We start from the raw sequence: 24,496 nt of genomic DNA, 5'->3' as shown, positions 1-24,496 counted from the left end.
TTAACAGAATCAAAAATCTATCTGTATGCTTTTATATCTGTGAAATTAATTGCTTTGAATTCATGAATATCCTAGTGATGTAGTTAGAAGAATCCTGAGATTTGGAGTCAGAAGGTCTTAATTTCAGCCTATCATTTACTAGTAAAGGCAAGTTAGTAAACTACTCTTATTCCCTGGTTTTCTTTATCTTTGAAATATGAATCCTGTATTATAGATTGTTAGAGGAATTAATAAAATATAAATATGTCTTAACAGGTGTTTTTATCGTAATCATCAACCATTAAGACTCTTTAGGGACGGTAATCACCATATTTTTAAGACATAGATTTTAACTGGGGGAGAGAGGGAGCTGCTATGGATGGGGTTTTGTGGGTTAAGAGACTTTAACAATATTGTTAATATTTACTGAATATGGGTACTCATCACTTTGTATATTTGTTTTAAATATTTCTTATTTGGTAAAAATAATCTTTTCTTATGAAATACCTATAACTTTCCCATGAAATATCTTAACCAATAAAGTTTCTCACATTTTTCTATCAAACATCACTGCTCACTAGGATACTCTGAAATGTATACTTCATAATTCTGTGCTTGCTTGAGATCTGCTAGTCAGAACATTATTTCCTTCTTGCCATTCTAGTTATGCTATGTTGCACAAAGTATCAATATCATGTTTCTACTGTGTTTGTTAAGTAGATGGCAGAGATCACAGACTGTCTGTTTTGGGATTGAATCTGGCTCTGAGAAGTACTGTTTATTCCACACAATATTTGTCTTTATGGTGACTTAAAGTCTCAGGAAAAAAATCAAGAAGTTTTATTACCCTTGGTTTGCATTTCTGCATGACAACAGTGAGTTGGTGCTGAGTACCAGCTGCTTTCTTTAGCTGGGCCATGTGCTCCACAGTTCTGCACACTCACTATGCTCCCTGATACTGATGTCAAATGTCATTCGCCTTTCATCATTATAAATGTTCGTGTTAATTGCTTGACAGTTTCCTTTATAACTGTTAGAGAGATCATATTCAGTAGATGTCACAGTCTTCTGTTGATATTTTGCTATGATATTTTAGTTTGATGTCACATTTTTAATATTGATAACTTTATAAAGCACACTTAACATTTTTTTCTACAAACATATGACATAAAATATCCTTTTTGTTTGTCAACTCCTACTTCTCTCATATCCAATCAGTCCTTTCATGTTACCAATTAAATGTTTCTCAAATCTAGTTCTTCCTGTCCAGCCTTACTGCTACTGCTCCTCCCCAGGCCCTCATCATCTCTCATCTGGAGTTCTTTAATTACTCCCTAACTGAGCTCCTTGCCTTCTGTCACATCTTTGCAGTTCATCCTCAAGTATATTGCTAGAATGATGTGTCAGAGTGCAGATCTCATTTCGTCACCCCACTATTTCAAATTCTTCCAGGTCTCTCCGTCTTATATGTCAGGGGTCAACGTCTTTTCCTTAAAGATCTACATAGTAAATATTTTAGACTTTGCTGGCCATAAGAGCCCTGCCGCAAATAGTTGACTCTGCTGTTGTTGAGTTGAGCACAAAAGCAACCATGGACAATATATAAACCAATGGGCATGGCTATGTTCCAATAAAACTTATTTACAAAACCAGGTTTAGGTCATAGTTTGTTAATCCCTCTTCTATGATATAAAAGGCTAGCCCTGTCTTCTTTCCTGTCTCATCTACCACTCTCCTATCCTGTTTCTTACAGTTTCTTCAGAAGCGCCATTCAAATTCTTACACTTTTCCGAGCACAACATCTTCTTTCCATATCCAATTATATAATTCTTTTCATTCAGGCTGTTTTTTCACAAATAGCAAAACATTCAAATATATCTTGTAAAATGTTAATTCTCAAATGATGGTATCGTATATAAACATGAGATTATTTAGTCACTTACTGACATCTTAAGAAATGTAAAGTCTTAAGTATTAAAAACAGTTTTTAACAAGTCTTTCATAAAGACATTAACCTTGATACAATCCATCTTATAGTTTGGATACCATCAACATATTATCCAAAAATCTCAGAATAAGGTCACTTGTAGGAAAGTAGTTTCAACATTATCAACTGTATTGAATCAAGGTTCATTGAGAGAATAATTTTAGGACAGTTAGTAGGAATTGAAAGCAGTAACTCACATTGTGTCCTATCTTTATCACAATTGCTCCTTTCAAATACCATAAGGGAAGCAGAAAATATTTGGTTTTAGGATATAATTTGCCTGAGGTATTGGACTTTAAGTTGCTATTTAAATTATAATAGGTCATTTTGCATGTTTCCATATGCAAAGAAACAACACAACTTGAGAGTATGTTGTTAAATGTGTGGGGTTTGCCTCCTTATTAAATTACATGTATTTAGGCTGTTGCTGACTGGTACATGTTGGATAACAAATGAAAGCTATTGCAGTAAAAAAAGAAAAAGAAAAAGGAAGAACTTCATTCTTGAATCATAATAATGAAAAGTGTGATTTGATTACTAGGGTGAGAGAGTAGATTGGTAGAGCTGCTGTGATGGAATTTTGTTAAGATGTGGGTGGATATTAATACTGATTATGACAAAGTTCTCTAAATTTTCTGATACTCACATAATAATGCATTAATTTAAAGCTCTGTTAAAACTGCCTTGTAAGTGTCTTTTATGGTTGATTTTTAGCCACCAGCTGAACAGGCCAAAGCAAGACTACAACTGGTTCTTGAAGCTGCTGGTAAGTATTAATAATTAACTTTATTTAAATGAAAATATGTGAAATAAATCCTAGCATGCTTACAAATGGGTCAAAGAGCAAAACACCTATTTTCATATAGCCTCACAAATTTGTGAGATCTTTGTATGGCCATATTTTACCTCAAATATTTATTGCTATAGTATGATGTTAAAAGGTCATTCTTTACCTTCTTATTTATAAAACTGGCTTCGATTTTAGTTTTAATTTTGATGAAGTCCAGTTTATTGATTTTTGTCTTTTACGGACTGTGCTTTTAGTGGCATGTTTAAGAAGAATTTTATACTTTTACGTTTTATATTTGAGGCTGTGATCATTTTGATTTAATATTTATATAAGGTGTGATTTTTAGATCAAGGTTTTGCTCTAAAGGAAATGAGATAAATGTTTACTAATTCTTCCAGTTACATTAGACTAACTCATTGGACTATTCGTCTGGATACCATCTAATCTTAAAAATCTGTATGTTTTAATATCTCAATTGTACAATAATTCTTTCTTTGATTTTAGATTATAATACCCAGATTCATGTACACATTAAATACTTTACTTTTTAAAAAATATAAGAGATCCATGTTATCTTTTCCAAGGACCGATATTTTACTCTGAATCTTAATGTGGTTTTTAAAAATATATGTTGGGCTTCCCTGGTGGCACAGTGGTTAAGAGTCCTCCTGCCGATGCAGGGAACACGGGTTTGTGCCCCGGTCTGGGAAGATCCCACATGCTGAGGAGCGGTTAGGCCCGTGAGCCATGGCCGCTGAGCCTGCACGTCCAGAGCCTGTGCACCGCAATGGGAGAGGCCACAACAGTGAGAGGCCCACGTACCACAAAAATAAATAAATAAATAAATAAATAAATAAATAAAAATATATGTTACATTCAAATAATAAGTTAGTAAGATCAAGCATGAGGTAGGGTTAGAATAATATTACCAAAGGACTACATGTTTCTTAAAATTATTTACTTTTTAAGCATCTGTAAAGAGTTCATAATTTCCAACTGGAAAATGAGAATTCTATTTTGACGTCAAAAGTAGTCTCAGGGCTTCCCTGGTGGCGCAGTGGTTGAGAGTCCGCCTGACGATGCAGGGGACACGGGTTCGTGCCCCAGTCTGGGAAGATCCCACATGCCGCAGAGCGGCTGGGCCCGTGAGCCATGGCCGCTGGGCCTGCGCGTCCGGAGCCTGTGCTCTGCAGCGGGAGAGGCCACAGAAGTGAGAGGCCCGCGTACCACAAAAAAAAAAAAAAGAGTAATCTCAGACTACCAAATGATAGTAGTTATATTTTTAATATTCATTTCAAAAATACATGTATGCATATTAATTCAAGGATTTATTACATTAGCTCCTTTTATTCCTACCCAACGTGTCTACAGTCTAAAGATTGGGAACAACAGTATAAATGATATACTAGCTTCATAAGTCACTAATTGAAGTAACCGTATAAAAATTAATATTTTGACTGTGAATCTCTATACCACTTCATATTACTTTAAAAGTCATTTATCTTTATGTATTGATCTTACTCATTTTATTTTTACATAGAAAACGTGATATACTAAAATTTTGCTTACTATTAGGTTTTTCAAATTTTGACTCTCCAATAAATATACTATAGGATAAAGCTAGTTAATACGATTCTCTGTTATTTATATAATATATATTCATTCTTTAGTGGCATTTTGCTTAGAAGAAATATTTCCAGGTTCATTACCTGAGTACTGACAAACTCTTGCTTTAAAGGAAAATATTTATGGTGCTTAGTCCAGAAAATATTTGTTTCTGTTAATGCAACTATAAAGAATTGTATTTCATAGTCTTATACAGTTTTCTTTACCTTTAAAAAATTTTTTAACATCTTTATGGAGTATAATTGCTTTACAATGATGTGTTAGTTTATGCTTTATAACAAAGTGAATCAGCTATACATATACATATATCCCCATATCTCCTCCCTCTTGCGTCTCCCTCCCACCCTCCCTATCCCACCCCTCTAGGTGGTCACAAAAAGCATATTATAAAACAGATCTGACAGTGCAGACCTCAGTGTATAACTTGCTTATATTGGTCCCAGCTGTCACTCCTCATGTTTTAATTTAACATTGTAAATTCTATTAAGGATAAATAGGGAGGTTCTGTGAATTTGACAAACATTCAAAATATTATGACAGTTTTCAAATTAAAAAACTTAACATTGCCCCCCATAAGCAAAGGACAGACCTTAGCTAGATGTAGGATTATTTATTTAATCATTTTCTTCTTATTGAACATTTACATTGTCTCTAGCTTTTCCCTCTTATCCATAATACTGTTATGTACATCCTGTTACAAATAGTGTTTTTCATAATTTAGCTTACTTTCTTGGAATTGATTACTATAGAAATGAGTTTATGAGATTAGAGGGTGTTAATATGTAGAGTGGCTTTTTATACATTCTTGCTAAATTGTTTTACAAAAGGATTTTGTTGTAACCATTGTCACTGGTTAAGAAACCATTTTAACCAGATTTTGCTTTTTGATGCCATTTCCATGACTGTATTGCTTTATAACATGAAATAACATATTATACCCCTTTGAAAAACATATATTACTGTTATTAGTGAGAACCTGTGGCCTTGGAGAGGAGAAGCAGATAGATGGATATAGGGGAGTGCTAAGCAAATATAGAACTTATTGTCAAGGTTCTGGATCTCTGTTTCAGTGATGAATCAATGTATTCATTGTATTATTAAAAATAAACAAACAAGCAAAATAAAGTAGGGGGGAATAAGAACTTGAGCTCAGTCTGGTAAGGCTCATGGATAAAGTCTAGCCTTGTCCTAAGATTGAGGTGGCTGGATAGGAAGGCCTGGTAGTTCCCATTCTGTCTCATTGGAGTTTACTTGAGTTCTCAGGGAAAACACCCTCAGCTTTGGGGCCTTAAAATTGGGTATAGGGAAGAACTTAAGGCTGTATGCTAGATTCTTGAGCCAGGATTTATTTCAGCCTTATAGTTACCATAATCTGGTAGATAGGGTTCATATGTAGAAATCTTGCAGAGAGACTTAGTCTTTTACTCTAATTGTGGGTCCCAGAAGAAAGTTTTATATATTACCATTGCATTGTTATTGATTTATTAGTGAATGTTAATAATGGCCTTGGTTTGGAATTAAAATATATTTAATAACTTTGGCAATAATTACTAGTGGTATGATCTTGAAAGACATATGTATGAGTAAAATACATTAAGCAAAATGTAACCATGTACCTTGAATTTGAAGTCAGAGATTTTATTGTATTTGTTATGATCATATTTGGTATATACTAAACTGTTAACATTTTTATATTTTGCTATGCTAAATCTTCAGATTTAGATAGAATCTTTTTTCATGTTCATTGCCAAAATGCAATTAAAATGAAGTTTCATGTCTCTTGTTTAACTTTTAATTTGAAGGTGATGTGAAGTTAAGGTTACATCTAAGATGTTTTGTTTTTTCCAAATGCAGGAGGACTCAAGCTTGTAAAACTATATAAATTTGTAAGATTGAATCTTTAAGTTATCAATATAACTTCAGGTAATGATTTACTTTATGATATTGAGTAAATCCAATTAAAAATCCTCTTGGCCATGACTTCCTTCTTTTCATTTAAAAAATACTTTTACCATTCTCACATTCATTAAGATTCAAAACCTTGAAATGTTTATCTTTGACTTCTTTATAGGCAGTCATTCACCTAGAATTAATGACTTATTTTGAAATATTTTTTATAGTTATCCCTCTGTTATCTTTCCCGCTGCCAACTCCTTTGTCTGGACACCAAACAATCCACCCAAAGGTTAATCCATTACCTCCTAGTTGGTCTTTTGCTTCAATTCTGTCTCTTCTCCAGAGAGAGGGTGGTGAATAGTGGAAGGGTTCTAAGCCTGCTTCCACTGCTCACTCATTCTGTGACCTTCAGTAGTTTGATGTTTATTGTTTAGCCAAAACTTTTTTTTTAAATGGAATATGGCAGATGTGTGTATTTTCTATTTTACTGTAGTTCTTTACTTTTTAAAAGTGATTCATTGAGGTGAAATTCACATAAGACAAAATAAAACATAACTGTTTAAAGTGACAATTCAGTGGCATTAAATACATCCACAAAGCTATATAACCACCACCTCTATCTAGTTTAAAAACATTTCCAAAGTAAAACCTATTACCTATTAGGCAATTTCTTTCCCTTCACCTTACCCTCAGCTCCTGGCAGCTACAACCATCAACCTGCCCTCTATCTCTATGGATTTATCTATTCTGCATATTTCATATAAATGGAATCATACAGTGTGTGACCTTGTGTGTCTAGCCTCTTTCATTTAGCATGTTTTGGAGGTATAGCCATGTTGTAGCCTGTGTCAGTATTTTATTCCTTTTTATGGCTGAATAATATTCCACATAATACATTCCACATAATATATTTGTATTATGTATATAATATATACATAATATAATATTTATTAATATATACATAATATATACATAATATAATATATACATGATAATACATTATATATACATTATGTATATATATATACATAATGTATATATACATTCAGCCATAGAATATATTCTGTGGAATATTATTATATTCCACAGAATACATTTTATGGCTGAATGTATATATATATATATATATGTGTGTGTGTGTGTGTATCTGTGTGTGTGTGTGTGTTTACACACACACCATTTGTTTATCCATTCATCTATTGATGGAAATTTGGGGTTTTTTCCACCTTTTGGCTATTGTGAACAGTGTAGCTTTGAACATGCATATATATATATGTACTTGTTTGAGTAACCATTTGTAATTTTGAGGGGTATACACCTAGGAGTATAATTATGGGGTCATTTGGTAAATTCTTTGTTTAACTTTTTGTAAAACCACCAAATTTTTCCACAGCGGCTAAACCATATTACATTCCCACCAGCAGTATAAAAGTATAGCCCCCTATTGTCTCAACTAGACCATGTTGCATATTTAAGTTACCTATTTGACAGTATCAATATTTAGGTTTTGAGGATTTCCCTGCACCATTATTTCCTGGTCTGTAAGGGGAGAAGATGATGATTACCTTATAGGATTGTTGTGAAGATAAATATTATAAGTGAAGTATCTAGCCCAGAGTCTGGCAGATGGTAGCCACCAGAAAATTTTTATTTCCATATTGCTTCTGGTGAGTACCATTGCTAGATGATTCTTTCTCACCCACCACTTGGTCATGCTGCTCCTTTGCTCAAAATTATTCACTGTCTCTAGATTGCTTACAAGATCAATTTTACACTTCTGTGCTTAAGGTTCCAAGGTTCTGTATGGTGGATTCACAGACTTTTCTAACTTTTTTTCTTAGAATTCATTTTTATACTTCTTCTCATTATACTTTGAGTTACTCATGTTCTTTTCTACCTGGGAATTTTTGCTTGTGATTTTTTTCTCCTCTAGAAATGTCTTTCTCCTTCCTCTTTCTCTCTCTAAACACTTCAATATGCATCTCAAATAACATTTCCACGTGATTTCTCTGACCATTACAGCATGTAATCTTTCTGTTCTCCTTTGAATTCTTTTTCTTTTTTTCTATGTACACCATTCATGTTGGTATTTACTCACATACTGCTGATATTAATATTTGTTTCATGAGTGTTGGACCTGTTTTCCCAATGAAATAATAAATGGCTGAAGGTCAGGAACCATACCTAAAACTTCTGGATCTTTCCCAGGAGTTTTAATAGCGCCTGTAGTGAGTGTCACTATGCCAAATAGAATTCCAGCTATTAATCTTTGGTGAGTAAGTCACTGTGAAATAATGTTCTGGGTAACTGAAAATTAAGCCTTTGGATGCTGGTGTGCTCATTTAAACCACTCTTTGGTGGATTTTAAATAAATATATTGAAAAGTTCCCTGGCTTCAAAAGTAGAAGATACATGGCAATAATCTAACTTTTTAATCTTAAACTTGAAGGTAGTACATGACAGAAGAGATAACAAAATGTGATTATCACACAGCAGGAAGAAGGAAGATAATGAGTTTACTTAAAGACTCGTCTCCATCACTTTTGCTGTCACTGTTGTTTGACTTGTTAGCATCATTCCACACATTAGTTGATTTTCCACAAAAACACAATGTCATCTTGTGCTCCATATGCTCATAGGTCTGAAGAAGAATTTAGAGGAGAGATTTTTCCAAAACATAAATATTTTTCATCACCGTGAAAACATGACACTTCTCAGAACATAGTTTCAAGACATAATTTTCTCTAAAGATCTCCTTAATATTTTACTTTTAATAGAATTATTGACACCTGCAACCTTTAAAATTATATCTCTAATGTTATAAGAGAAATAGAAGTTTCTTTAATGCATGTATGGTAAATCCCCTTTATCATAAAATTTCTGTGTAATATTTCATTTTCTAAATAATATCTATAACACTTTTTATTGTGCTTTATAGTTTTCAAAGCATTTTCATAAATCTTTTATCATTTGACTCACATCACTGCATGGAGAGCTAATTAACTCCATTTTACAAATATCCCGAAAGCTTAAATGACTTGTAAAAGATCACCTACCTAGTAAGTGGGAAAACCAGGACTCAAATCCAGTGATTTCTGGACTCCTGAGCTATTTCTATCCATAGGTTAAATCCCTGAGTTACATTGAGCAGAAAGAAGGGTGATAGAAAACATTACCAAATACATGTCTTGTTTTATTAGGCATAATGCTACAATTACCTTATAATAAAATAATTTCTATCCTCAAGCAAGCCTTTGATTCTGAAATGAGTTGTTTTTAATTGATAATACAAAAGGATTAAAGTTTTATTCAGAATAAAAGTTCTTTTCCTTAACTATTAGGGTGCTCATTGTAGCTATATTTCTGAGAACTTTGAAAAATCTAGGGTACTGTTCTGTGATTACCAGTGTTTTCTTCTTCACCCCAACTATAGGCATGCATTTCAGTGACCTTTGCTGGGATAGAAGCTAATTAAGTATTGTAAAACACAGAAGAGTTACACACGTAAGAACACTATATCGAGGAAAGAAGCTGTTTTTGGGAATAAGCCGTAAGCGCCTCACTCCATCCCAATTATTCTGCAGCATGTTAAACTTGGATTTTCTTCTCTTAGTTACCCATTAAGTACCTGGAAGCCAAGTCCTAACCCTTTCTCTTCATAGCCATCTAATCTTGTTAAGTCCCAGTACTTCTCTGAAGTCCAGTCTAGCTTCAAATATTTGTAGTTCAGAGAATTACAAATGAAATTGCCATGATAATGTTGTACTGTTTCTGGGGAGCATAGAAAGCCATTCTGCAGCCCTGATTTAACATCGACAGAGGTTTTGCTCCATAGGCTTCTGACCACTGATCTCTGGCTCCAAGAAATAGGTTGATTTATTGTGAGAGAGGCTTTCATGTAGGGCAAACCTAAAAAAACAGAGCAAGTGATTAAAAAGTTAACTTCTATTTCATATAAATAAATAGTTTTCAGACTTCTTTTTTCCCCATGTAGGCTTCTGCTTGATTGTGTGTTGGTTAGTCTAGATTCATATCCGGCTTCGTTCACGAACTTTGTGGGCTTGAGCAGATCACTTCCCCTTTGTTCTTCTTTAGTTTCCTCATCTATAAAATGGAGATATTAATAGTACATAACTAATGGGGTTGTTATGGACTTTAAGTGCATTAACATTTGTAAAACACTTAGAATAGTACCTGGTACATAGTAAGCATTCAGTAAATGTTTGCAATTAGTATGAAAAGCAATAGAGTATGGTGGTCAAGTTCTGAAGTCAGATGGCCTGGGTGCTATCCCCAGATCCATTATTTACTGACAAAACCATGGGAAAATTGTTAAACCTTGCTCAACCTCAGTTTTTTCATTTATGAAATGGGAATGAGAATATATACCTTTAGAGTTTTAATGAAAACTAAATAAATTAATGTAATAAAGTTTTTAGAACAGCACCTAACATATAACTGAGCGTTCTATAAACATTAGCCAGGAGGAGTGGAAGTAGTTTTTTATGGCATCACCAGAGTGGCTTTATGAGGTAATAAAAGAAGAGATATTGAACCAAACATCCTCCTCATACCACCATACATATACAGTTAAAAGAAGTTATCAAGAATTAAGAATTCTTGTGTTTTTTAAAAGAAACAAATGTATACAATCTTAAATAGTTTCGTTGACTTGGGCATTGGTTAAAACCTTTTTTTCATCAAATGTGGTTTCTGCAAAACCACATTTCTTCAGAAATTCTACATAAAATTTAATACCTTTAATGCAAAATCAAATTGATAATGTTAATTTAACTCCCAGTTTCCAATAATGAGCTTGATTTTGCACTTTGTGTTAATCCAAAAAGATAAACTAGTGCTTCCTAAAGAGAACTATTAAGTAAATTACTTTTAGAAAATATAAGTTATTTGTTTTAGCATCAGTTACACATTTATATTTGAATGACTATTATTTATCCCCAATAATATTTAGTAAGAAGAAAGCTATCGGTTAGAGTCTAACAATATCACAGCAACTTGCCATGTTTGAGCAGATGTTAAGCAGACAGTAGTTGAATGTTAATTTTGAGAGGGTGGTATGTTTAAGCCTAGCTGAAGTATGTTGCATGTGGGCTTTCTAGACTTGAGTACAATGCTGGCTCTCTGGGGAGAATTTTAAAGCTAAACCTCTTTCTTTTGGATCCTCTATATGGACTCTCTCAAGTCAGTATAAAGCAGATCATCCCTAGGCTAAAGCCCTTCAGCTTTTGTTATTGGGCTCTGTAGACCTGTAATTAGGCCTCCTGGCAGGCCTTGCAGGCCAGTTAATGGTCATATGGAGTTTCTGTGAGGCAGACTGGCTTTGTATAAATCCTGGGTAGGAATATGTTTATGGGTCACTTCCTACCAGGACCATGCTTTGTCCTTATGCCCTGCGGGCTGACAGGGAGCAGGTTCCCTTGACCATGGACTGTTCAGTTTGCAACTCAAAATCTACTCTGCTAATCCCCAGTGTAAACAGAGGATTTAGAAGGGCTTCTGTCACTTACAGTTGCCAATTCACTTGGGTGTCTGTGAATTTATTTTTCCCCAGAACTCATTATTGAAAGACTGACAAATGTATAAGATTTGGATGTTTGCTTTATCAAGTACGCAGTTTCTTTTTCAGTGGTTTTATAATCATTGTAAATAATTTATCTAACACAGAATTATGTAATGAAGTTTTTTAAAATTAAGTACCCTTTAATATTTAATTTAAGCCATTAAAAAATTTGAGAAACAACCACACTTTTCCTATAAGGGAAATTATAGGTCTGTTTTTATGATAAGAGTAAATAACATTATGTACAGAAATTTACCAAAAAGTGATTAATACAGATTTCAGATAAGTCAAAGAAATAATTAATTCAGAACTCTTCTATACTATACATTTTATGTTAAGTAAAAATTCCATTTTAGTTCCATTTAAGTTCCGTGTGTAACTGAGAGCTTTTGAAAGGAGGAATATCAGATCAGTATATAAAATGCTCAATAGGTATGCATTTCATGAAGTATTTAAAATAATAAGAGTACCATTTATTGAGCATCTACTATGTGGCAAGCATGTTTATACATTTTCACATATTATAAATATTTTTAATGTATGATCCATGTTTCCTAGCCAAGCAAAATGTTTGGATTTTAAGAAAGTCATAATTGAGATTTCTTTTGTTTTTCCACTTTAGTTAATCTTTTATTTCTTTTTTTTTTTTCCGTTTGCTTGGATTATATGAAGATTTGATTCTAAAATGTGTAAGTTCTGAGTGTGATCTGAAAAGAACTGTCACCTGTCTTCCTGTGAGCCAATTTTTCTTTTAGGGAGAAATCAAATGATGAATACTTTCCCAGGTCTCATCTAGTAAATCAGTGCTCAGTATTTTTCATTTTGTGATGTAAAAATGGTTCATGACAGATGTGGCTGAAAAGACCACATACGTAGACTGTATGATTTTAGTCTGGTGGAACTAATAGGATCACTCATTACATTTTAGACCCTGGGGTTTCTTTTTTCTTTCATTAAAAAAAAAAAAAAAAAAAAACCTGTTTAAATAGAGTGGTCCTTTTTGTGTGTGAGTACAGCATCTTCCCTTAAATTTATAAAGAGTTGATGATAACAAATAAACAAATAACTCTCTCTTCCAAAAAATTATTTAAATAATATTTATTTAATGTTAACTGTTATTTTTAATTGTCCTATCCCATAAAAATTAAGATTTTGTTCTATCTTTATAAAGGATTTCTTTGAATTTTATATAGCAAAACTAAAAAATGCATTCCTTAGAGAATCCAAGACCTGTGAATTAAACAGTAATATATTAGAAATAAATTTTGAAAATATTGAAATAATTAATGACAACAAAAAGACATTATACAGTAGGAATTCTTGGTGTTCACTTACAACTGGGAGAATCATAGCATAGTCTGCTTTTCTTTTTAGTGTACACAGTATATTTACTTGAAGTAGAAATATATTTGTGTTCTATTTTGGAATTCAAAAAATGGTGGCTCGTGAAGAATGTAAAGGATCTGATCTTATTTAAGTTTGACCAAAAGTTCATGTTTACATTCATTGAAAAATACCCCGTGTGATTTATATCAAAATGCTAATAGCAATTATTGTTTCTGCATGGTGAGATTTCAGGTTTTTTAAAAAATAATTTTGGCTTGTCTTCATTTTCCAATTGTTTTGAAGTTATGAACAGAACCTAAAGAGATACAGAAAAGGTTTAATTTAAACACGGTAAAATTCCCCAATAATTAGTGTGAAATTTGATAAGTTGTGACAAATGTATACAGTTGTGTAACCACCACCAAAATTTTTGATAAAGGACATTTATATTTCTCCAAAAAGTTCCTTTTACTCCTTTGAAGTCAATTCTCTCCTCTTGGACCTTAGCAACCACTAATCTGCTTTATGTCACTATGGTTTTGTTGTTTTCGAAATGCCATATAAATGGAATCATACGGTGTGTAGACTTTTGTGTCAGTAGTCTTTCACTTGGCATAATGCTTTTTAGATTTGTACACATTGTTGTGAGCATCAATTCTTTTTACTGCTGAGTAGTATTCCACTGTATGTCTATACCAGTTTGTTTATTCGTTTAACACTTGGTGGACAGGTGGGTTGTTTCCAGTTTATGGTTTTTGCGAGTAAAACTTATATGAACATTTGAGTACAAGTTTGTGTGAACACATAGTTTCATTTCTCTTGAGTAAATACTTAGGAATGGGATTCCTTGGTTATATAGTAAGTATAGGCTTAACTTTAATCCCAAACGGTTTTCCAAAGTGCTGTACCATTCTGTGTTTCCACAGCAAATTATGGAAGTCTCGTTTGTTCCCCATCCTTGACATCACTTTGATGTTGTTGGTTTTTTTCTAATTTCAGCCATTCTGTTAAATGTGTTGTGTTTCATTCGACTTTAATGTGCACTCCTGTGATGACTAATGAGGTTGGGCATCTTTCATGAAATCATTTGTCACCTGTATACTTTTGTGAAGTATCTGCTCATATCTGTTGCCCATTTTTAAAAGGAATTGTTTGTATTATTGACTTGTATAGTTATTTATATATTCTGAATACAAGTCAGATGTATAGTTTATAAATATTTTCTCCTTGTCTATGCCTTGGCTATTTTCTAAACAATATTTTGGGTTTTTTTTAAAAATAAAGATTTACATACAGTAAAATATACCCTTTTTTGGGACAGTTCTTTGATTTTTGACAAATGCAAACTGTTGTATAACAGCACCCGGAATCAAGATGTTGAACAATTCTATCATCTCGTAAAATATCCCCATTCCCCTTTGTTGTGAACCCCTCCCCCCGGCTAACTCCTGGAAACTGATCTGTTTTTTGTTCCTACAGTCTTGACTTTTCTAATACGTCATATAAATATAATAGTATAATAAGTAGCTTTTTGAGTTTGGTTTCTTTGACCTAGCATAATGCTTTTAAGATTTATCCATGCTGTGGCATGTATCAGTAGTTTGTTCCTTTTTTATTACTGCATAGTATTCCACTGTATGGGTTAATTAATTGAAGGATGTTTAGGTTCTTTCCAGTTTTGGACAATTATGAATTAAACCATTACAACATTTTCAAATAGGATTTTGTGTGAATATAAGTTTTTGTTTCATTTGGGTAAATACTCAGGACTGGGATTGCTGGATAATTTGATAATTTTATGTTTAACTTTATGAGAGACTACAAATAGTTTTCCAAGTGGCTGGACCATTTTGTGTGTGTGTGTGTGTGTGTGTGGTACACGGGCCTCTCACTGTTGTGGCCTCTCCCATTGCGGAGCATAGGCTCTGGATGCGCAGGCTCAGCGGCCATGGCTCACGGGCCCGGCCGCTCTGCGTGCATGTGGGATCCTCCCGGACTGGGGCACGAACTTGCGTCCCCTGCATCAGCAGGCAGACTCTCAACCACTGAGCCACCAGGGAAGCCCCTGGCTGGACCATTTTTGCACTTAGGAAGCAATGTGTGAGAAATCCAGTTGTTCCACATCCTTGTCAGTATTTGGTATTATTAGTTTTGGTGTTTAGAGATGTCTCTTTGTGGTTTTAATCCGAATATCCCTCATGATGAATGTTGTTGAGTGGTTCTTCATGTGCTTATTTGCCATCGTAGGTCCTCTTTTCCCTTTTTAAAAAATTGAGTTATTTGTTTTTCAGTTGCTGAGTTTTGAGAATTAGGTAAGTTCCTGATAAAATTTCTTTATCAGATATGTCATTTGCACATATTTTTCACATCCTCTTACTAGTGTCTTTTGAAGGGTAGAAGTTCTTAATGTGTTGAAGTCCAATTTATCAGTTTTTTTTATGTATTGTGCTTTTAGTGTCATATCTAAGAAATTTTTGCCTAACTGAAGAACACAAAGATTTGCTTTTATGTTTTCTTCTAGAATTTTCATAGTTTAGATTTTACATTTAGATCTATAATACATTTTAAATTAATTTTTGTATTAATAGAAGTATGGGTTGAGGTTCTTTTCTTTGCATATGGATATCTAATGGTCCCAGTAACATTTGTTGAAAAGATAGTTTCCCTCCACTGAATTGTCTTTGTACCTTTGTAAAGTATGAATTGACCACATATGACTAGATCTGTTTTGGAGTCTATTCTATTCCATTGATCTATATGTCTATCCATCCTTTTGCCAATACCACATTTCCATGATTACTGTAACTCTATGGTAAGTCTTGAAATGTGGACTTCACATCAGTTTGGAGAGAATTGACATCTTAACAGTATTGAATCTTCCACCCATGAAAATAGTATAGTTCTCTACCTCCAGTTCTTTGATTTCTTTCATCAGAGTTTTGTAGTTTTTGGCATATAGATCTTGTATGTGTTCTGTTAGATTTATTCCTAAAGCATTTTATGTTTTGGGGTGCCATTGTGAACATAAGATTTTTTAAGTGTCAATTTCTAGTTGTTCATTGATAGTATATAAAATACAGTTCCATTTTGAGTATTAAATTTATATCCTATAATTTTGTTGAACTAAGAGGGTTTTTTTAATATTCTTTAAATTTTCTACATGGACAATCATGTCATCTGTGAATAGAGCAAGTTTTTTTTTTCCTTTCATATCTGAGTGCCTTTTCTTTCTTATTCTTGATTTATTATTTTAGCTAGAACCTCCAAGCAGAATTTTGAATAGAAGTGGTGAGAGTGGCTATCCTTCATTTGCTCCTGATCTTAGGTAGAGAGTATTCAGTCTTTTACCATTAAGCAAGATGTTAACTGTAGAATAGATGCCCTTTTTAGGTTGAGGAATTTTTCTTCTATTCCTAGTTTGCTTTGAGTTTTTATCAGGAATGAGTGTTTAATTTTGTCACATGCCTTTTCTGCATTTATTGAGATGATCATATGTGTTTCCTTTCTTAGTATTGATATGTTGAATTTCATTGGTTGATTTCAGATGTTAAACGGATCTTATTTAGATTCCTGGGAGAAACACCACTTGGACATGATGTACTTCTTTTTATATACTATACTGTTGTGCTAGATTTTCTGAAATTTTATATTGTATATATTATAGCTTGTATTCATAGCAATTATAAATACTTCATTAGAATTATTTACATGCATGATTCCTTCAGTTAAGTGATAAGCCCCTCTAGGTAAGGGCTGTCAACTTTGTTTTTTCCAGTAACTAACGCAATACCCTGGTGTTAGAAGCCTTTGTTTATTAATAGTTGGTTGGATGAATGAATGCTGTCACTGGTAGCATGAGTAAATGTGCATTTATATGCCATTGAAGTTAAATCTTAAACTGTGAGTTAAAAATAAGCTTGGATTCTTTTTCTTCCAGGAAGTGGTATGTTGTTACATAGTAATTTCTCTAATATTTTCCAGTAAGCAGTGCTCTTTGCTCATTGTTTGCCATTGTTCTGGGAACAATAATAGAGGATATATCTCTAACACTTTATGGTTACCATTTCCATGTTCTTATAAGAAAACACTGAAGCAACATCATTGTATGCACATTGATAATACTGTTTCATGCCTTGTGAATATAGGGGAAATAGGTTGGTTATCACAGTACTCAAATGGATTGGGTATTTTACTCTTTGGTTGTGAATGAGTGGGGATACATATTATCTGTACAGCTCATCTCAATTGCTCCTATTTATACGTGATGCAATTCACAAACTATCCCAAACCAGTGAGGTTGACTTTTCATATGGGGCTATCATTTAACTTAGAATTTGTAGCTGAGTAGATTTACACAAGAAGAGAGGTAGTGTGACAAAAGAAAATGGGAGGAGAGGAGAGAAAATCTGGGATATCCTGCTGTGTTTTTTCTCCCTATCCCTCATCCATAAATCAGAAAGGAAAACTCATCTCCAGATAGCTGAACCTGTGGTTTTTAACCAAGTAAAGTATACAAATTTTCCTCTCTAGCAAATCCTGATATAGAAAGGATTAATCAGACTTTGATGGGAAATTTATACCATGCAAAATCTTCCAGGCTAGTGCTGGGGAGAAAGAAAACATTCCTTTACCCTCTTAGGTTTTTCTGTGTGGTCTAAGAATTAAATTGACATGAGGCAGATTTTTAAATTTCGTTTGTACGAGAAGGTCAGAGACCCCACATACACGAGAGATTCAAAGACAGAAAGGTAAAAGGCATATGTGCTGTCCTGAGTTAAGGAATGGGTTAGGGGCCTGAAGCGTCCAAGCATAGGAGGGTCACTCACAGGACAATAAGAAGACGAGCAGATATTTGGTAATGAAATGTTTGCCCTGCCATATAGATGGCACCACTTAGATAAAATTTATCTGCTGTAACAACTCTTTTCTGGGAAATATCCCCAATTTATATTCTTCTAGGTATTTAAGGGAGGGGCAGTAGTTTCTCCTGAACTCCAGGGCCTTGATTGCCTTTAGCTCAAAGTAATCCTCATGTAAAAGGGGAGGCTAATTCTGAACCCCTACACTAGCTTTCCCTACTTCTATGTAATACATCATCTAAACAAAATTTAATCACATATTATCTAAATGAAAAACCATACACATCTAATGTTTTCAGAAAATTTTTTGGTTAGTATGCCAATATTATATATATATATATATTACATATGCTCATAAAAGATAATTTTTAGTTTTGAATTAAAATTGGGGAACTTGAATGTAATTAATACTTTTAAATTAAATACTTTGTATGTAGTGGTTCCTAAGGCACTTCTTGAAAGGAATCTGAATCCCTTATAATTCTTGATGTGACAGTAGTAGCTCCATTTAAGTGTACTTTTCATTGGTTCAGAGTCATTCCACGTGGGGTAGTTAATTTCTTCTGTTAGGACTCTCTTAAGAATACTTGAAGTGGTCATAATTTCTCAATTTTGCATAGTGATCTTGAAAGATTGCTAAGGCAGTCTTGTGATTTTTAGAATTGTTTTAAAAGATGGCTTGTTTATTATTGTCATGCTAAAGATTTCTGAAAATGTTAATCAAAGACCTTGAAAAGTAAATAGGGCTTAGCAAATCACTGTTGATTAGATGAAAGAATTTTTGTATATATGGATATAATTGTTGGATATATATTTTTTTCACCTTTTAAAATTGGGTAAGGGACTTCCCTGGTGGCACAGTGGTTAAGAATCCCCCTGCCAATGAAGGGGACACAGGTTTGAGCCCTGGTCCGGGAAGATCCCACATGCTGGGGAGCAACTAAGCCCGTGCACCACAACTACTGAGCCTGCACTCTAGAGCCCACGAGCCACAACTGTTGAACCCACGTGCTAAAACTACTGAAGCCCACACACCTAGAACCCGTGCTCTGCAACAAGAGAAGCCACCGCAGTGAGAAGCCTGTGCACCGCAACAAAGAGTAGCCCCCGCTCGCTGCAACTAGAGAAAGCCCATGCACAGCAACAAAGACCCAACACAGCCAATAAATAAATACATAAATAAAATAAAATTACAAAAAAATAAAATAAAATAAAGTTGGGTAAAACTATTGGATAATATTCATTTAGGAAGGCAAGCACATTTATAAATATATCTTGCTATAAATATTTATAAATACATTTACAAAATATGAATTAAAATTACTTATAGGAAGATATCTAAAAGCATAATGAGGTATAAATATTTTTCATAATGTGGGTTTGAGCATTGCATATTTTGCCTAAGCCTGTCTTCATTTTCTCAAATTTTATTTTCTATTACCCCCTCTCTTTGCAAGAGATTTTTATGGTACTTAAATGTACTGTGTAATTTACTTTTAGAAAAGACATTTATACATTTGAATTTATTTAACCTTCAGCAATTTTTTTATGTACCTTTTGTATGCCAGGTATTGTTTTAGCACTAGGGATCAGGTGATTCTTCCCCCAGGCACATAGTTTGTGCCCAATAAATTTTTGTTGGTCAAATGTATGAATAAATAATTGGCTTTAGTTCAATGTTTCTCATTGCACTGTAGCTACTAAAAAGCTAGTCTTTTAAAATATACATATTATTGATTCAGAACTGATTGAACCCTCTTTAGCTTATGGAAGGTATAATTATCTACATTATATTTTTAAAATATGATTTCACTTCTTTATAAGTTGAATATCATAAATTTCAAACATGTGAAATATCATGCCCTCATAAATGATAGCACAGACATTTGTGCTGCTTTGTAATTGACTTTTCTGATTTTATAATGTGATAACTATTCCCAGTACACAAAGCATTTTTGCATGTTATTCCATGTTATTTTATTAACCTCTTCTGACCTGAGCTGCAAGTTGAATTTTTATCTTTAGATGTATTGTTGTGTATATAATCTATATCATTTTAGAGATTTTTAAAAAGTCAACTTGATGGGTATTTTACTAGAAAAGTTGTAGAAAAGTTGTAGGAAAAGTTGTAGGAAAATATCACCTTAAAGACTTAAAATTTCAGACACCTGTAGAATATGTAATGCTTGTATTTGGTAAAAGAATATAAAGGTTGCTTATTTTAGAATTACTGCCATCGAACTTAGTAGCATTTATATTCTAAAATTGTTTTTTTTTCCCTCCTCTTAATATAGTATCATTTCACTCTTAATTGGAGATTAAATTTTACTCTGTATATAGGAAACCTTTAATAACCAATTCAGATAAGAAATGCTTGAGGTGGATGTCATGAAAATGGTGAAGTGTTTTCAGGTTAAATAGGTCTATGGAATTAGAAAATGTAACGAGCTGTTTGGATCACCCCTCGCCTCCAGCTTTATTTGCCATAACTGACATATAACATTCTGTAAGTTTACGCTGTACAACATGCTGATTTGATACACGTATATTATGAAGTGGTTACCACAATTGGGGTAATTAATACCTTCAACACCTCATATAATTAGCCATTTTGTGTGTGTGTGTGCAGTGAGAACATTTAAGATCTATTTTTAAGCAAATTTCAGGTCCATAATACAGTATTGTTAACTATAGTTACTATGCTGTATATTTCCCAGAACTTACTCATCTTACTAACTAGAAATTTGTACCCTTTGATCAACATCTCCCATTTCTCACACTCCCCAGGCCCTGGAAACCACTATTCCACTCTCTGTGTGTATGAGTTCAGCCTTTTTAGTTTCCATATATAAGTGACATCATACAATATTTACCTTTCTCTGTCTGACGTATTTCATGCAGCATAATGGCCTCAAGATTCATCCATATTGTCACAAATGGCAAGAATTACTTATTTCTCGTGGCTGAATAATATTCTATTGCATACATATATCACATCATCTTTATCCATTTATCCATAGATGGACACTTAGGTTGTTTCCGTATCTTGGCTATTATGAATAATGCTGTGATGAACTTGGAAGAGCAGATATCTCTTTTGAGATTCTGATTTCATGTCCTTTGGACATATACGCAGAAGTGGGATTGTTGGATCATATGGTAGTTCTGTTTTTAATTTTTTGAGGAACCTCCATACTGTTTTCCATAGTGGTTGTACCAGTTTACATTCCTACAAATAGTGTACAAGATTTCCCTTTTCTCTATATCCTCACCAACATTTATTATATTTTGTCTTTTTTGATGATAGCCATTCTAACAAGTGTGAGGTGATAACTCATTGTGGTTTTGATTTACATTTGACTGATGATTAGCGATCTTACACATCGTTTCGTGTACCTTTTGTATGTCTTTGGACATTTGTATGTCTTTGGAAAAATGTCTGTTCAGTTCCTTAGTTCATTTTTTAATTGGGAGCTATTCGGATCTATTAGTTGGTCAGTAATAGGTTATCTGAACTATTTTTTTACATGAGTCAAGATGCTGGTTAATTTTACTTGAAAATTACATATTTTAGGCTTAATAAAAATTTCTCCTTTCACTATATAAAGAATGCAGTAAGAATGGTTGAAAAATAAAAAATTATGAGAATTACCCTTCTGTCATATTTTTACAGTGTAGAATAGATACTCTTAACTTTTATTTATTACATTGTACACTGTTAGCTGGTTAAGATGCTGCTGCCCTTCAATACAGACCTCTTTTTCTAATCAGTAATCTCAAGGTAGATTTGCTCCTGAGCCATTCAACAGAAAGATATCTGGAACCCCATAAGGAAAAGAAAACCTTACCATCTACAAAATGACCTACACCCATTATTACTTATTTGTGGTAAGGTTAATCTGCAGGTAGGACATCAGAAATTATTTCTGAATCTACAGATTCAATGCAATCCCTATCAAACTACCACTGGCATTTTTCACAGAACTAGAACAAAAAATTTCAAAATTTGTTTGGAAAAACAAAAGACCCCGAATAGCCAAAGCAATCTTGAGAACGAAAAATGGAGCTGGAGGAATCAGGCTCCCTGACTTCAGACTATACTACAAAGCTACAGTAATTAAGACAGTGTGGTACTGGCATAAAAACAGAAAGATAGATCAGTGGATCAGGATAGAAAGCCCAGAGATAAACCCACGCACGTATGGCCAACTTATCTTTGATAAAGGAGGCAGGAATGTACAGTGGAGAAAGGACAGCCTCTTCAATAAGTGGTGCTGGGAAAACTGGACAGGGACATGTAAAAGTTTGAGATTAGATCATTCCCTAACACCATACACAAAAATAAGCTCAAAATGGATTAAAGACTTAAATGTAAGGCCAGAAACTATCAAACTCTTAGAGGAAAACATAGGTAGAACACTCTATGACATAAATCACAGCAAGATCCTTTTGGACCCACCTCGTAGAGAAATGGAAATAAAAACACAGATAAACAAATGGGACCTAATGAAACTTCAAAGCTTTTGCACAGCAAAGGAAACCATAAACAAGACCAAAAGACAACCCTCAGAATGGGAGAAAATATTTGCAAATGAAGCAACTGACAAAGGATTAATCTCCAAAATTTATAAACAGCTCATGCAGCTCAGTAGCAAAAAAACAAACAACCCAATCCAAAAATGGGCAGAAGACTTAAATAGGCATTTCTCCAAAGAAGATATACAGACTGCCAACAAACACATGAAAGAATGCTCAACATCATTAATCATTAGAGAAATGCAAATCAAAACTACAATGAGGTATCATCTCACACCAGTCAGAATGGCCATCATCAAGAAATCTAGAAACAATAAATGCTGGAGAGGGTGTGGAGAAAAGGGAACACTCTTGCACTGCTGGTGGGAATGTGAATTGGTACAGCCACTATGGAGAACGGTATGGAGGTTCCTTAAAAAACTACAAATAGAACTACCATATGACCCAGCAATCCCACTACTGGGCATATACCCTGAGAAAACCATAATTCAAAAAGAGACATGTACCAAAATCTTCATCGCAGCTCTATTCACAATAGCCCGGAGATGGAAACAACCTAAGTGTCCATCATCGGATGAATGGGTAAAGAAGATGTGGCACATATATACAATGGAATATTACTCAGCCATAAAAAGAAATGAAACTGAGCTATTTGTAATGAGGTGGATAGACCTAGAGTCTGTCATACAGAGTGAAGTAAGTCAGAAAGAGAAAGACAAATACCGTATGCTAACACATATATACGGAATTTAAAAAAAAAAAATGTCATGAAGAACCTAGGGGTAAAACGGGAATAAAGACACAGACCTACTTGAGAATGGACTTGAGGATATGGGGAGGGGGAAGGGTAAGCTGTGACAAAGCGAAAGAGAGGCATGGACATATATACACTACCAAACGTAAGGTAGATAGATAGTGGGAAGCAGCCGCAGAGCACAGGGAGATCAGCTCGGTGCTTTGTGACCGCCTGGAGGGGTGGGATGGGGAGGGTGGGAGGGAGGGAGACGCAGGAGGGAAGGGATGTGGGAACAGATGTATATGTATGACTGATTCACTTTGTTATAAAGCAGAAACTAATAAAAAAAAATTAAAAAAAAATTATTTCTGCTTTATAAATAGTTCATGTGAATTTTTTTTGGTGATGATCAAGGTATGTAAAACATATTACACTATTTTTGTCCACTGAACTTTAATATCAGTTTAGCTCCATAAAAATTCTTGTTGGCATTCTTATTGGGATTGTGTGAAATTTAAAAATGAATTTAGACAGAACTGACATCTTGATGATGTTGAGATATCCTATCCAAGTATGAGGAATGTCTTTCCACTGAATCAAGTCTACTTTTATGGCTTCCAAGAATGATTTTCCACTTTTAGGTTTTACATGTTTTGTTATGTTTATACCTTTGATGCTATTGTAAATGGGATTTTCTCTACCATTATGTCATCTGATTATTATGTGTATATATGTATATGTGTATATATATATATATATATATATATATATATATATATATATATATATATGTATATATATATGAGGGTTTTAATTTTGGTTTATTTATTTAGAAATTCTACCGTACTAATTTATTGTTTGAGATTTTAACATTGATTCTCTTGTGTGTTCCAAGTATATTAACATATTACTACAAATAGAAAGTGTTTTACTTATCCTTTTCCAGTATTTTTGTCTGTAACTTTTTTCCTTTGAAAACTTTTTTTTAATTTAAATATAGTTTATTTACAGTATTAGTTTCAGGTGTACAACATAGTGATTCAATTTTTTTGTCACTAATTTAGTACAGTGTTAAATAGTAGTGAAGATAGTGGTATATTTACCTTAGCCTTGATCTTAGTGGAAACGCCTCTGTTTTTACCCCATTAAGGAAAAATGCCAGCTTTATGACTAAGGGTGT

The 24,496-nt window shown here is 33.6% G+C and overlaps 1 protein-coding gene across 3 annotated transcripts in view; it reads left to right on the top strand.

Moving 5' to 3' along the window:
* Positions 1 to 24,496, top strand: part of RSRC1 (arginine and serine rich coiled-coil 1) — a 440,238-nt gene that overhangs the window by 258,795 nt on the left and 156,947 nt on the right. For all 3 annotated transcript variants that reach the window (XM_082625184.1, XM_082625183.1, XM_082625182.1), the window contains one exon: positions 2,681 to 2,732. In XM_082625184.1, the coding sequence (XP_082481310.1) occupies positions 2,681 to 2,732 (52 nt within the window). The remainder of the gene's footprint in view (positions 1 to 2,680; positions 2,733 to 24,496) is intronic.

Source organism: Mesoplodon mirus (assembly GCF_964341445.2).
Source record: "Mesoplodon mirus genome assembly, chromosome: 6".
Taxonomy (NCBI): Eukaryota; Metazoa; Chordata; class Mammalia; order Artiodactyla; family Ziphiidae; genus Mesoplodon; species Mesoplodon mirus.
This window is presented reverse-complemented; position numbering and strand designations above follow the sequence as displayed.